This window comes from Lupinus angustifolius, unplaced genomic scaffold (genome assembly GCF_001865875.1).
Source record: "Lupinus angustifolius cultivar Tanjil unplaced genomic scaffold, LupAngTanjil_v1.0 Scaffold_15_98, whole genome shotgun sequence".
Lineage (NCBI taxonomy): Eukaryota > Viridiplantae > Streptophyta > Magnoliopsida > Fabales > Fabaceae > Lupinus > Lupinus angustifolius.
Window position 1 is genome coordinate 1 of NW_017718751.1, and position 12,707 is coordinate 12,707.

The following is a 12,707-nucleotide window of genomic DNA, read 5'->3' on the forward strand; positions in this document are numbered from 1 at the left end:
TTTGTTTAGTGTCTTTTGGCGATGATTAATATTTCCGCCCTTTCTTGTTGGATATGTATATTAAGTACTTATGATCTTTTATATCTATGAAGATATATATTCAGGAAATGTTGAATCATTTCAGTTACCGTTAGGTAACCGGTTTTGATTTCCGCGTTATATGTTACTTAAAGTGATGTCCCGAAAAAGAAAGGTTTTTAAAAGGAAACAATTTTATATCACCAATTTTTTTTAAAAAAATTTACCCACTTTTCTGCGTAATAAATAACGAGTATTTTTCGGGGCGTTACAATTTATGCTTCTAAAATATAGGCCACATAACCATCCTAACTTCAGAATTTTTTATGTAGACTAAAAACTATATCGACATAAATTTATATAAATAAAAATGTGAGAAAGTAAAGAGGTGGAAAAATTAAATGTGAGTGAGTGATAAAGATATTATAATTTGAAGGATTTAAAATGTTATGTAAGTAGTGGACATGTGAGCCTAAAATTAGTTCATTACCATAATTAGATAGTGAGAAAAAAATTATTGTAACTAAAATAAGGTTGACACGCTAATGCAGTAGAAAAGATTAACTTTAGATGAATAAAGACACACATAATAAAAATGAAGACACTATGCTTTTATAGTTATGGTCAATGTAACCTCTAACCATCATGTTTCTGTTTGGCAAATGTCGAAACAAATAATATGGTCAATCCATATTTCCTCAGTCAATGTCAATATAACATCTGATCATCAGGTTTCTGTTTGGCCCATACTTAAATAAATAACATGATCAATCTATATTCTCTGCTTTGGAATATCTAGAGACCATAGAATTCCATGATACCAAAATAGCGGAGTTATAAGAAACTACATTTATTTAAATATGAACATGTGAGTTGGTTTGATAGTTGAAGATAGTAGATTTGTTGAGCGAAAATTGAAAAAAATGAAAAAATGAGAAATAATTATGAGAAGCATGAAGTAAAAATAAAAAAAGAGTCTAAAATTATACATATTAGTTGGTTTAACAGTTGAAGATAACAAATCTATTGAGCAAAAATTGAAAATTGGAGAAATAGTGTCTAGTTTGAATATAGAGAATGTGAAAAAATGGTAGAGTATCTAGTTTAGTAGAGAGACTAATGTGTAATTTTATTTGACAAAAATAACATTTTATTTGGATGATTGTTACGCACGTAGAGTGTCTAGTTTAATAATTTCATTAGCCCTTTCAATTTATATATATATATATATATATATATATAGTATAAGTAATAATATTGATCTTGTTAATGTTGAGGTTTAATATAATTTTTTTTAAGATGATCAACTAGGTTTGAGTCGTCTGAATTTGGAACCATGTTCGACTAAATGAGGTTAAAAAACCTAAAATTTCGAGTTGAAAAAAGATTCTCTCCATCTTATTAGGCATGCATTTTGCAACATGTGTAATTGGTAACATAACCCTACCAAATTGAGCAAATATGACTCAATTTATTTGAGTTGATTTATCATTGGAGCTCATCGTTAGTCCAATCAAAACTACCATGTTATGTCAATCCTACATGAATCATTTCTACTTAGATACACTAATATACAATTACTTAAATTACAAATTCAATTGCAAATAATTTGTAATAGTTATAATAATCTATTTAATTAGTAACTTCAAAATTAAAATATGGACATTTTTTGTCATAGCATAAATACTAATTTAAAATTCAAGTAAAACTTTTTATTCTTGGTCTAAGTAAAGTTGTAAACAACTTATTGGGCTATCATTTGGACATGAACAAATAACATAGGCCCCACTTAAAAACGACGCGTGGTTGTTATTAGAAAATACAGAATAAGTGAAAAAACGCACTTTCAAGTATACCTGAATTGACTATTGTATAGTGCTGCTCACTTTACCACCGTCGCCGCCACGTCACGCCACTCTTCTCGGCGGCGCAATCTGCGTGAAACAACTAACTTGTTCGGTTTGTTTCTTTTTTCGCATCACTCTTAATTTCCTCGCCTTTCAAAATTATTTGTCTAAGTACTGTGAGATTCAAACTGAATATATAGATCAAAACTTCAGTAGTTTATGTTGTTCCATTTATTTTTTGTTTGTTTTGTTTTGATGAAATTTGGTTTTTTGATTGAATAGGTTGATAGAAAAGATAAATGTTGATTATGGGTAAGTGATAGAATAGAAAGATGAGTCAGCCAAAAGTGGTTCTTGCAACAGCGAGTTATGATCACAGCATTCGATTTTGGGAGGCGAAAAGCGGGCGTTGTTATCGCACTATCCAGTATCCTGATTCAGTTAGGGTTCATTTATAGTTTCATTTCATATCAATTTCATAACTTGGTACTAATTAATTTTACCATATATATGTGATTTGTTGAGTAGCAAGTGAACCGGCTTGAGATAACACCGGATAAACGATACCTGGCTGCAGCCGGTAATCCTCACATACGCTTGTTTGATGTCAACTCAAATAGTCCTCAACCTGTATGTCTTTACTTTTCATTCATACATTACTTTCTTTTAAAATATGCAATTCTTTTGTTTTCTGGTTCAAAAATCAAAATCATGATGTTCATGAATCTGTGGCAGGTGATGAGCTATGACTCGCATACTAATAATGTGATGGCAGTTGGGTTCCAGTGTGATGGTAATTGGATGTATTCGGGTTCAGAGGATGGCACTGTTAAGATCTGGGATTTGAGGTGGGTTAAGTAGATATTGAATGCATATTAGTTTTGTAGTATGATTTATTTATGCCCTTCAATTTTGGGCATATTAATGTTTTCTTGTTCGATGACAAATGCAGGGCGCCAGGTTGTCAAAGGGAATATGAAAGTCGTGGAGCAGTAAACACTGTCGTGCTGCACCCAAATCAGGTTATTTTTCAACATTAAAATCATGCCAGTCTCTAAAATAGAATTAAGAATTTAAAAGACCTAAGAAGTAATATCAAAATGTACTGCATGAATCTTCATGATAACTGGGGCCGAATTGATATTAAAAATGGCTATTATTTTTCCATTTTTTAATTTTTAATTTAATTCAACTTTTTCCTTCCACCTTTACTGGGTTCATTTTACTATTGTTTTACTAGTTGATGTTTAGATCTGGATTCTGATTACCGTCAACCTCAATATATACTGCATGTCTATTCTTTATTGCGTTTCAATTGAAGCATTGTCATTGATGCTATTCCTCCATTCACCATAGTTACTTGTTTTCACCATAAGATACATTAGATTGCAGTTCTTATATGCTCTTGATTTGCAGTTCTCACTGATTTTATTTGTCATCCAACAGACTGAACTAATATCTGGTGACCAAAATGGCAATATTCGTGTTTGGGATTTGACAGCAAATGCATGCAGTTGTGAACTGGTATGAGTTATGAGTATGACCTCTGTTATGGTAGATGGCATATCACTGTAGAATCAAGATTCTGATTCTAAATGCTTTCTGTCAAAAAAATTAAGCGTTGTAGTTGTAATGCTCATGGCATATTGCTTATAAACAAAAACTGCTATCTCTTTAACCTTCTACGTAGTACGTACCTAAGTAGTCTAGAGCGCCACTATAGTGGTGCAGCGGAGGGGGTTCAGCTGGGCTATACCCTGGGGCATTGCAAATCCCATCAGTGGCCTCTATTGTGGGTTTAGCAGTGGTTTGCGTCCTCTAAAGGGACACACAACCAGGAAATGTAAAAAATGCCCCAAATTTTAAAACAGGCAAATTTTAAGGGTATTTTAGTCTTTTTTGGCCTGACCTAAACCTAATAATATTAGGGTCTGAAACTGGGAAGGCTCTACAACACAGTTTCCCCTTCTCACGATCGCGAAAACACATCCATATCACATTGTTCTCTCTCTTGCTCTCTTCTTTTTGGGATTGGACACTCCGCCCCGCCATTTGGGATTGACCACACCTGTAGTGGTCCTTGCTTTTAATAAAGCAGAGCGGGGCAAATTTATCGTACTTGCTCAGTGTGCCCCCCTTTCGTCGAGTGCCCCGCCCGGTTCACTGGGCTGTTGGCCTACCAAGCACTTGCCCGCTGCTCCTGCCGCCCGCTTGGCGGGCGGAGCGCTCGTTATCCTTACTGTTATCTATGCCGGGGCCCCCTCCCATTGCTCTAGCCATAAGCTATGGCAGCTCCAGCTCGAAACCACAGGGGCCCGCCCCTATAATAAGGTCAGAGTGGGCTCAGCGGTCAGCCCCCCATTCGAATTACGTTACGTTATGGGTCTTTCGCTTTTGCCAGATCTAGAGAGATACTACGAGTCCTCCGTCCCAGATTCCATCGCAACATAAAGGCCATCTGGTTCACCGGTACTACCAAAAAGTCTCATGCTTACGTTACTAGCTAAATGCACTCTATTTTATTATACACTAAATTGTCATCCTCCATCGTATGAGTTATTTTGCACTAATAAAATTGTCTGAATTCTGGAGGCAGCCTGTTTCTTATGCTCCTCGGATGGATCTCATTCCACAATCCTTATGACTAAGTTCATAACACTAGATCATATTAATGTCCTCTCTCTTTCTCTTTTACCCTTTGATAAAAAAATATGATGAAACATTATTTTCAATCTGTGGAAGAAATGTAGGTGCCAGAGGTGGATACAGCTGTACGCTCTTTAACAGTAATGTGGGATGGGAGCTTGGTAGTTGCAGCAAATAATCATGGGACATGTTATGTGTGGCGACTTTTGCAAGGGACTCAGGTTGTGCCTTCATGAAAATATGAAAATGATATTACGTTAAATCAAGCTTTACTTGTCCTAGTGGAATACTGAATATGTTTTTGTGCAGACAATGACAAACTTTCAGCCACTTCATAAGTTGCAAGCACACAAGGGCTACATCCTCAAATGTCTTTTATCACCCGAGTTATGTGAACCCCACAGGTCATATAAAGATTATGCTCATTTTTGTCTTTTTATTGTATTCTTACCACTCTAATTAAGCTAAGACATGTCAAAAGGTGTGGCCAAGTGGGAGGTCCCCTGGTTCAGCACTGGGTAATCAGTTGATCAGATGTGTTAATCAAAACGGAAAGTGGAATTGGAAAACATTAACCAAGTAACTTTAACATATAAGTATTATTTAATAGTTCATACCTCATAATGAATTGAATATTTGAATACAAAATTTAAATGGTTTGAGAATAATTTTTATCCTTAAATAAAAATCAAAGGATATGAGTCTGTTTAGCCAAACTGAAAATCTCAGCACTAAACAAACTTTTACTGTTAAAAGTTAAGCAATGATATTTTAATTGTTTGGAAATATTTCATCTATGTTGAAATTTCATTAAATAAAAGGAAGCTATTTACATTTGATGATTTAATTAAGGAAATGGCTGGGGCTGAATTGATTCAGTGAATTGTCATTTGCTAAATGTTGTCAGGCACTAGCCACATTATTTCCTTAATCTTTTGCCATCAGTGTGCAAACTCCAGTAAATCAATTTCCGTGCTGAATTTCTTATTATCAGCATATACTTTAAAAAAAACCTATTTCTAATATTGTAAAAGGATGACATTCTTCATTCAAATGTAAAGAACTAAAAAAATAAGTTTTTCCTTGTTGATTCCTTTTTGTAAATATATATTTTGTTATGGCTCATTTTTCTTTCATGGGGACATGCTTTGATTACCAAATAATAAGTTGCAATTCAAGGTACCTAGGTTCTTTATGAAGAATGCAACAGAAAAACTTAAGATAAAATGTCTACTCAATTGGTTTACTTGAAGTTAGGATGGAATTTTTTAACATGCATGCACAATTGCACACACTCTCACACGCAAAGATATGCTATGCTGATGAATATAAGCTTTGGAAAAAATTGTCCCCTTTAATCAAAATTCTTCTCCTAGATGCTTATGTTTCTCTAGTCATATTCAATTATTCATGGTCCAATTCGATAATATTTAATGTGGTTATATAATATTTAAATTTGTACCCTTGTTTGACTTGGCAAATTGCAAGATGTAAAACAGTTTACATCTCCAGAAAATAAAACATCTAAGAGAGCCCGTGCCTGGTTCTTCAAAATTTATCTAAAACTGTTTGAGTTGATTGAACTGTCTCTACTCTCTAGGGATAAACACATCTGGTAATTTGCCAATGATTACCCTGACCTGTCAAGGGACCAATTCAGCTTCCGGGCTTGATAATAGCTTATATTTAACTATTGATATGCTTCATATTTCTGCTTTTGTAAGATGTTAAAATAACCTTGTTGGCATTTTATTTCTAGGTATTTGGCAACTGCATCTTCTGATCATACTGTCAAAATATGGAATGTTGATGGTTTCACACTAGAGAAGACTCTGATAGGTAGTCCATGAATCCCTGTGATAATCTACTTTCAATGAAAGTTCATTTACCCTAAGTGAGTTTTTCTGTTCTTCCCAGGTCATCAGCGTTGGGTGTGGGACTGTGTCTTCTCTGTGGATGGTGCCTATCTTATTACAGGTACTAACTTTGTTCTATTTACATATTTGTTCTCTTATCACTTATCAGGTACCATAACTATAATAACCACTAGCTATTTATGGCTTTAATAAACTGAGGGATGGGCCTTATCATATACTTGTTAATTAGAATCAAGCCCTTATGCATAGGCCGGAGTTGGAGCCTTCAATTCACAGTAAACATTCCTTTGACTGCAGCTAAGGTCATAGAAATGACAAATTTTACAAGGCCATGAGCCAACAATATTTGTAGGCTGGCTAAGGTCATTCCTTTTGCTTTTTATGTTGCACTCACATCTTGTCTAACTTCAGTTCAATAAAAAAACTAGCAAAATGTGTAGAATGTGCGTTGTACATACCAAGGCTTCAAATGTTTGGAAATGACATTTATGAATGTTAAACTTCAGTATCTGCCCAACACAGTAGGATCAGTTTACCCAAGCAACCTTTAATTTTGATATCCAACTCGGGAATGAGATGTATTATCTTTAGTGTAAACGATAGTTTCCAAGCACTTGTAACCTCAAACATCGTGTATTTTTTAGTTTCTTAGATATCCCACCTTATTACTAGAATAGAACTAAACCTTCAAGCATAGTTAAGTGGTCCCTTCTTTTTACTAGTGTTTCTTCAGGGATGGAACCATGGTTCTCTCCTAGAGCCATAGTGTGCCTCTATCGTTACCCCAACACCCTCGTGGGTCTCAACACAGCATGTACAATGCAATGCTACATATTTCTGTTATATTTTTCTCTGATAGACTACTAAGTGGAGTGGGAGTGGGTGCAATGCAGAATTCTTCTCATTTTTAAACTGAAAGAAGTGTACATTTCATACTGAGTGCAATTTTCTCCAAAATAAAAAAACTAAAATTTTGATGACAATGAGAAATAAGAAATGTGAATTAACATTTAAGTGTTCCAGTAGCTTTCTCCCTTAATCATGTATATATGATCTATAGATTTTATTGAAGTAATTCTATATCTATATCTTTTTTCTAAGCCAATATGCATTTTCTTTGCAGCTTCTTCTGATACTACTGCTAGGCTTTGGTCTATGTCAACTGGTGAAGATATAAAGGTTTATCAAGGGCATCATAAAGCTACAATTTGCTGTGCCCTACATGATGGGGCTGAACCTGCACCTTGCTGACATAATTATCTTCATAAAAACCATTTCTCTCTGCCTGAGACATGGTGTTTTGTAAATAATGATCTTTCTTTGATCTGTGACCATTGCTTTAGTTCTTTGACCCTATGCACATTTTTTTAGTCAATAATTGTCATTAATACTGTAGGGGATGAAAGACAATGCCAGGAATATCTATGTTGTAATTCAAGAATATGTAAAATACTATTTGCTGGTAATTTCTCATTTATAGCAATCAAAACACAGATGAACTAAAATTTAATGTTATTTATTATCAATGAGGATGGCACATCTTGTCATCTTTTTCACTTCCACTTGTATGGATTTGTTTTTCTGATTTCCCATATTTTTGGTAGATGATATGATATGAAATTTCATTATAGGTGAACTTGGCCATCTTTTGACCTTGTACAGTGGTGTATTTTCTTGTATACTACCCTTTCATCTTATCAAAAGCATGTTACCACAATGCATCTTAGTTACAATTAAACTACCATTTCATCTTGATTAATGATAAATATATTAGTGATGGTGAGTGATTATTGGCATAACCATAAGGTTGTTTGTCTATTTATCATGTGGTCGTGAGTTTAAATTTTGAAAATAATTTATTCTCTTATGAATTTGAGATTGTGTATGTTTCCCTTCGTGAAATCTTATTAGGTGGGTCTCTTGCATTAGGTAACTATAAAATTAAGTTTAAATTCTATGCATCGTCAGTGTAAAGTTTTTTACATTGTCAGTACATCATTCACCATTGATTTGTATTAATTTTGTTTGAGAATTAACGATGATTAACATATGAATGATTGATGATTTGCTGGCAGTGTAAAAACACTTACACTATAGTTAAAAAATAATGGATAATAGGTTGTAATGTAAAAGAAAACTTTTATATTATCAATAAATAAAAATATATATATATATATATATATATATATATATATATATATAAATATGACAATCTGACCTTTCTTATTTCTATCTCTTCCTGTTTACAGTAATTAACTCCGGTACTTGCTTAATATAATTAAGGATTTCATATTTATACATTAATAATAATATAAGTATTTTTTTTTATATTATTATTGCATTATATGTATTATTATTAAGCAAAAGTAGTATAAACAAATGACAGATGATATAGTAACATTGTAAAAAGACTTTATAGGAAGAAATTCTATAATTAATATATATTTTCTTATAAAATTGTCTCCTTATTTATCACTCTCCTCAATATTTATTTATTTATGCCTGAGCTGTTATGGCATTAAAGTTCACATCAGCAATTGAATGTCAATTACACTGAGTAACTCTAAAGATGGACTTAAGGTAGATGATTCTGGGTGGGGGATAACTGATTTAATTACTGGATTTAGTTTTGATTTATTAACAGAATAAAAAATGAGAAAAGATATGTATGTAGTAAAGAGTTCTATAATTATCACTGTATCATTCATCATTCATATTTAATCATCGTTAACTTTTGAGAGCAAATAATTCAAATAAATACCGTGGTAATAATTAACTCTAAACGAAATATAACATTTTAAATTATATGTATTCATGATAGAGAAACTAATCAATAAGACGTTAATCTAATATATTAATTTACTAATCCATTTAGTTTAACATTTAACTAATAGTTGAAAAGGTTAAGATAAGAACATCAGTGGTATGAATTTATAGCTGGCCTGTGTAGCATTTCTTTCTGTATATCAAAATTCCAAGACTCCAGCTCATTCGTGAATTTAGTAAAAAATAAATAGAAAATAATAATCTTTGTTCCTGACCTTGACAAGGTTTTGATGAAGACATCAACATCACCAAAAAGAAGAAAATGAAGAATACTTATGAAGACAAAGAAGATTAAAGCTTCAAAAAATTAGATTAAGTCTCTATAGGTACTTCTATCCTAAAACTCTTAAATATACAAAGTAGTAATGCTCAAACTATTTTTAAAGAAAGTTGAAACACTTTAAAAATACTTAAAACATTTTTCAAAAATAGTGTGTAACAAGTTACTTCATCTAAGTAACAGATTACATGTGTGAGAAAAGAGTTATCAAACTTAAAACTGTTCAGAGTAATACATTACTGTCTTTGAGTAACATATTACCAGTTTTTGAAAAGTTGAGTAACCGATTATCCAGTTTGCTGTAATCGATTACTCTAAATTAATTTTAAATGTACAGTGGACACTGACTTTGGGTAATCGATTACCCACTATCAGTAATCGATTACTGAGAGCTGTTGCATGAGATTTCAGATTTCAAAATGAAATGTTTTCACTCCAAACGAAATCTCTTCACTTCAAACAACTCCTACACTTTCAGAAAGGCACCATGGGTGTTTGGAAAGTCTATATAAAGGCTCTAACTCTCACAACACAAACAACTCTTATACAATTTCCAAAAGCTCTTAAACTTATTCTGAAGTTATTTCTCTATACTTTTTGCAACTTGCATTCAAACTTTCAAAGTCATTTTTCTGAAGTTGCTTAAAAGTGTTTCAAAGTTTTCCAAAGAGCATTATTACTTGGTATATATAAAGAGTTGATTGGATAGCAAGTTATACTACTTTCATAACTGTAAAGGCAATATGCCATTGTTATATATTCTTCTTTATTATTACACGATACTTTCTTTCACGGGGTATGAAAAGAAAGGGGATTAGAATCACTTGAAAATGTGTTTTCCAAGAGTGAATAAGAATTAGGGAGTGTGTAAGGTACATAGAAATCTCGGGGTGAGATATTGTAATTACAACTCATAATTCTTAGTGAAGAAATCTCTTGTGCTGCAAGAGTACTAGACGTAGCCTTCGGTGGACAAGAAGGTGAACCATGAACCAGTATAAAAATCAATATGTATTCTCTTCTCCCTTATCTCTTTCTTTTTATCTTGATTATTTTTCTGCATAAATTTTCCGCTGTACGATAACTCTTGATTATGCAGAAAAAATTGCCATAATTTTAAGTCAACTAATTCACCCCCCTCTTAGTTGCAACCTCGTTCTTACAATTGGCACCAGAGCTATATTTGAGTAAGATACTCTCAAGTCTGATCCTATATCAAGATGGCCTCAAGATCATTCCTAGGAGAAGGTTCCAACATCAACCGCCCTCCAAGCTTTGTTGGAAAGTGCTATGATTTCTAGAAAATAAGAATGAAGATCTTCATTGAATCTCAAGACTTAGACATATGGGATGCCATTGAAGAAGGACCATATATACCCTTTACTATTATCAACAGTATAATGGAAATAAAGCCAAAATCCTCATGGAACGATGAAGACAAAAAGAAGGTGCAATATGATTTAAAGGCAAAGAACATCCTCACCTCCACACTTGGTATTGATGAATTCTTTAGAGTATCAAATTGTAAATCTGCAAAAGAAATGTGGGATACTCTAGAGACCACACACGAAGGAACAGAGGAAGTAAAAAGGTCGAGACTCAACACTCTTTCTCAGGAATACGAAATGTTTCGTATGAAGCCTGGAGAGAAAATTCTTGATTTACAAAAGAGGTTTACTCACCTTACCAATCACCTTATTTTACTTGGCAAAGTTCTATCAAATAGCGACTTAAACTTGAAAGTTCTAAGATCACTCACCCGAATGTGGCAACCAAAGGTAACTGCAATTTCTGAAAAGAAAAGTTTATCCAAAATGTCTTTGGCTGCTTTGTTTGGCAAACTGCAGGAACATGAACTAGAACTTAGCCAACTTGATCAACATGAGGAGCAAGAAAAGAAGAAGAAGAATATATCTCTAAAAGCAAAAGTGAATAGACATGACTCATCTGGAGATGAATCAGAAAAATCAGAAAAAGATGATACGGAAGATATGAGTCTCTTCGTGAAGAAATTTAGCAAGTTCCTAAAAAGGAACAAAGGTGCAAAGACTGGTCAAACAAGGAAATTCAACAAAAACAATGATGTCTCCACCTCAAATCAAAACTTTACATGTTTTGAATGTGGCAAACCTGGTCACATGAAGATGGACTGTCCAAATTTGAAAAATAGTTCTTTCAAAGGAAAGAATGATACGAAGATTGGACGAAGAACATACATTGCTTGGGAAGACAATGATACTAGTTTTGCATCTGAAACAAAAAACGAAGAGCAAGCACATCTATCACTTATGGCATCTCATCATTCTAATGATGAAGAGGTAAATGACTCTAATCTATTTTCTTCTTATGAACTTCAATCTGCATTTAATGACTGGCATGATGAATATGTCAAATTAACAAAAATGTTTCTAAAACAAAAGTCTGAATTAGATGCATTTAGAAACAAACCTTCATCATCCTCTTGTCAAAACTGCGCCACTCTTGAAAATAAAGTATCAACATTAAGTTTTGAAAAGATTATCAATGATCAAAGACACTCAACAGACCGAAGAGGTCTTGGCTATTCAAAAAGCCATGGTTTCAAGAAACCAAGTGTCCAAAAGAAAATAATCTTTCAAAAGAAAAGTATCCATGCATTTGAAAAATCTAGGATACACATTCATCAACCTATATGTACATACTGTAAAATTCATGGACATACACCAAACACATGCATGATTAGAAAATATGGTGTAGCCCTAGGAAAATTTAAATGGGTTGAGAAAGGTACTAACCATCTAGGATCCAAAGAATATTGGATACCTAACAAAACTTAATTTGTTTTTTAGGAAAATTTAAGAGTCGCCTGCAATTTATGGTACTTGGATAACAGCTTTTCAAAATACATGACGGGCGATTGATAAAAGTAAATTCTCTGTCCTGACTCCAAGGAATAAAGGATATGTCACACATGGTGATAACAACAATGGAAAAATTCTTGGAGTTGGTAGGATTGGGAAGCCACCCTCAACAACTATAGAAGGTGTACTATATGTTGAAGGACTCAAGCACAACCTTCTAAGCATAAGTCAATTATGCGACAAAGGATTTCATGTGGCATTCTACCCAGATAAATGCATCATTGAAAGTAAGGATTCAAATAATTCTAAACTTATTGGTAAGAGAATAAATAATATATATATGATTGACATGGAGTCTGCCTTACCTATAACA

The 12,707-nt window shown here is 33.2% G+C and overlaps 1 protein-coding gene across 3 annotated transcripts; it reads left to right on the forward strand.

Annotated features, from left to right (window-relative positions):
* Positions 1 to 1,840: 1,840 nt before the first annotated feature.
* On the forward strand, positions 1,841 to 8,126 carry LOC109337909 (protein LST8 homolog). 3 transcript variants are annotated; one of them, XM_019574995.1, is made up of 12 exons: positions 1,841 to 1,956; positions 2,147 to 2,305; positions 2,394 to 2,495; positions 2,601 to 2,713; positions 2,818 to 2,887; positions 3,312 to 3,389; positions 4,616 to 4,732; positions 4,821 to 4,915; positions 6,271 to 6,350; positions 6,429 to 6,488; positions 7,512 to 7,658; positions 8,015 to 8,126. In XM_019574995.1, exons 2-11 carry the CDS (start codon positions 2,198 to 2,200, stop codon positions 7,637 to 7,639), a joined length of 951 nt encoding a protein of 316 aa, XP_019430540.1. In that variant the 5' UTR covers positions 1,841 to 1,956; positions 2,147 to 2,197; the 3' UTR covers positions 7,640 to 7,658; positions 8,015 to 8,126. The 3 variants fall into 3 exon arrangements, with proteins under 3 accessions (XP_019430540.1, XP_019430538.1, XP_019430537.1); XM_019574993.1 differs by lacking the exon at positions 8,015 to 8,126 and having other exon boundaries at positions 1,841 to 1,977; positions 2,148 to 2,305; positions 7,512 to 7,898; XM_019574992.1 differs by lacking the exon at positions 8,015 to 8,126 and having other exon boundaries at positions 1,842 to 1,956; positions 7,512 to 7,898.
* Positions 8,127 to 12,707: the final 4,581 nt, after the last annotated feature.

Coding starts and splice junctions, on each gene's coding strand:
- LOC109337909 (XM_019574995.1), top strand. CDS start 2,198: ATGAGTCAGCCAAAAGTGGTTCTTGCAACAGCGAGTTATGATCACAGC. Junction 2,888..3,311: donor TCGTGCTGCACCCAAATCAG/GTTATTTTTCAA, acceptor GTCATCCAACAG/ACTGAACTAATATCTGGTGA. Junction 4,733..4,820: donor GACTTTTGCAAGGGACTCAG/GTTGTGCCTTCA, acceptor GTTTTTGTGCAG/ACAATGACAAACTTTCAGCC.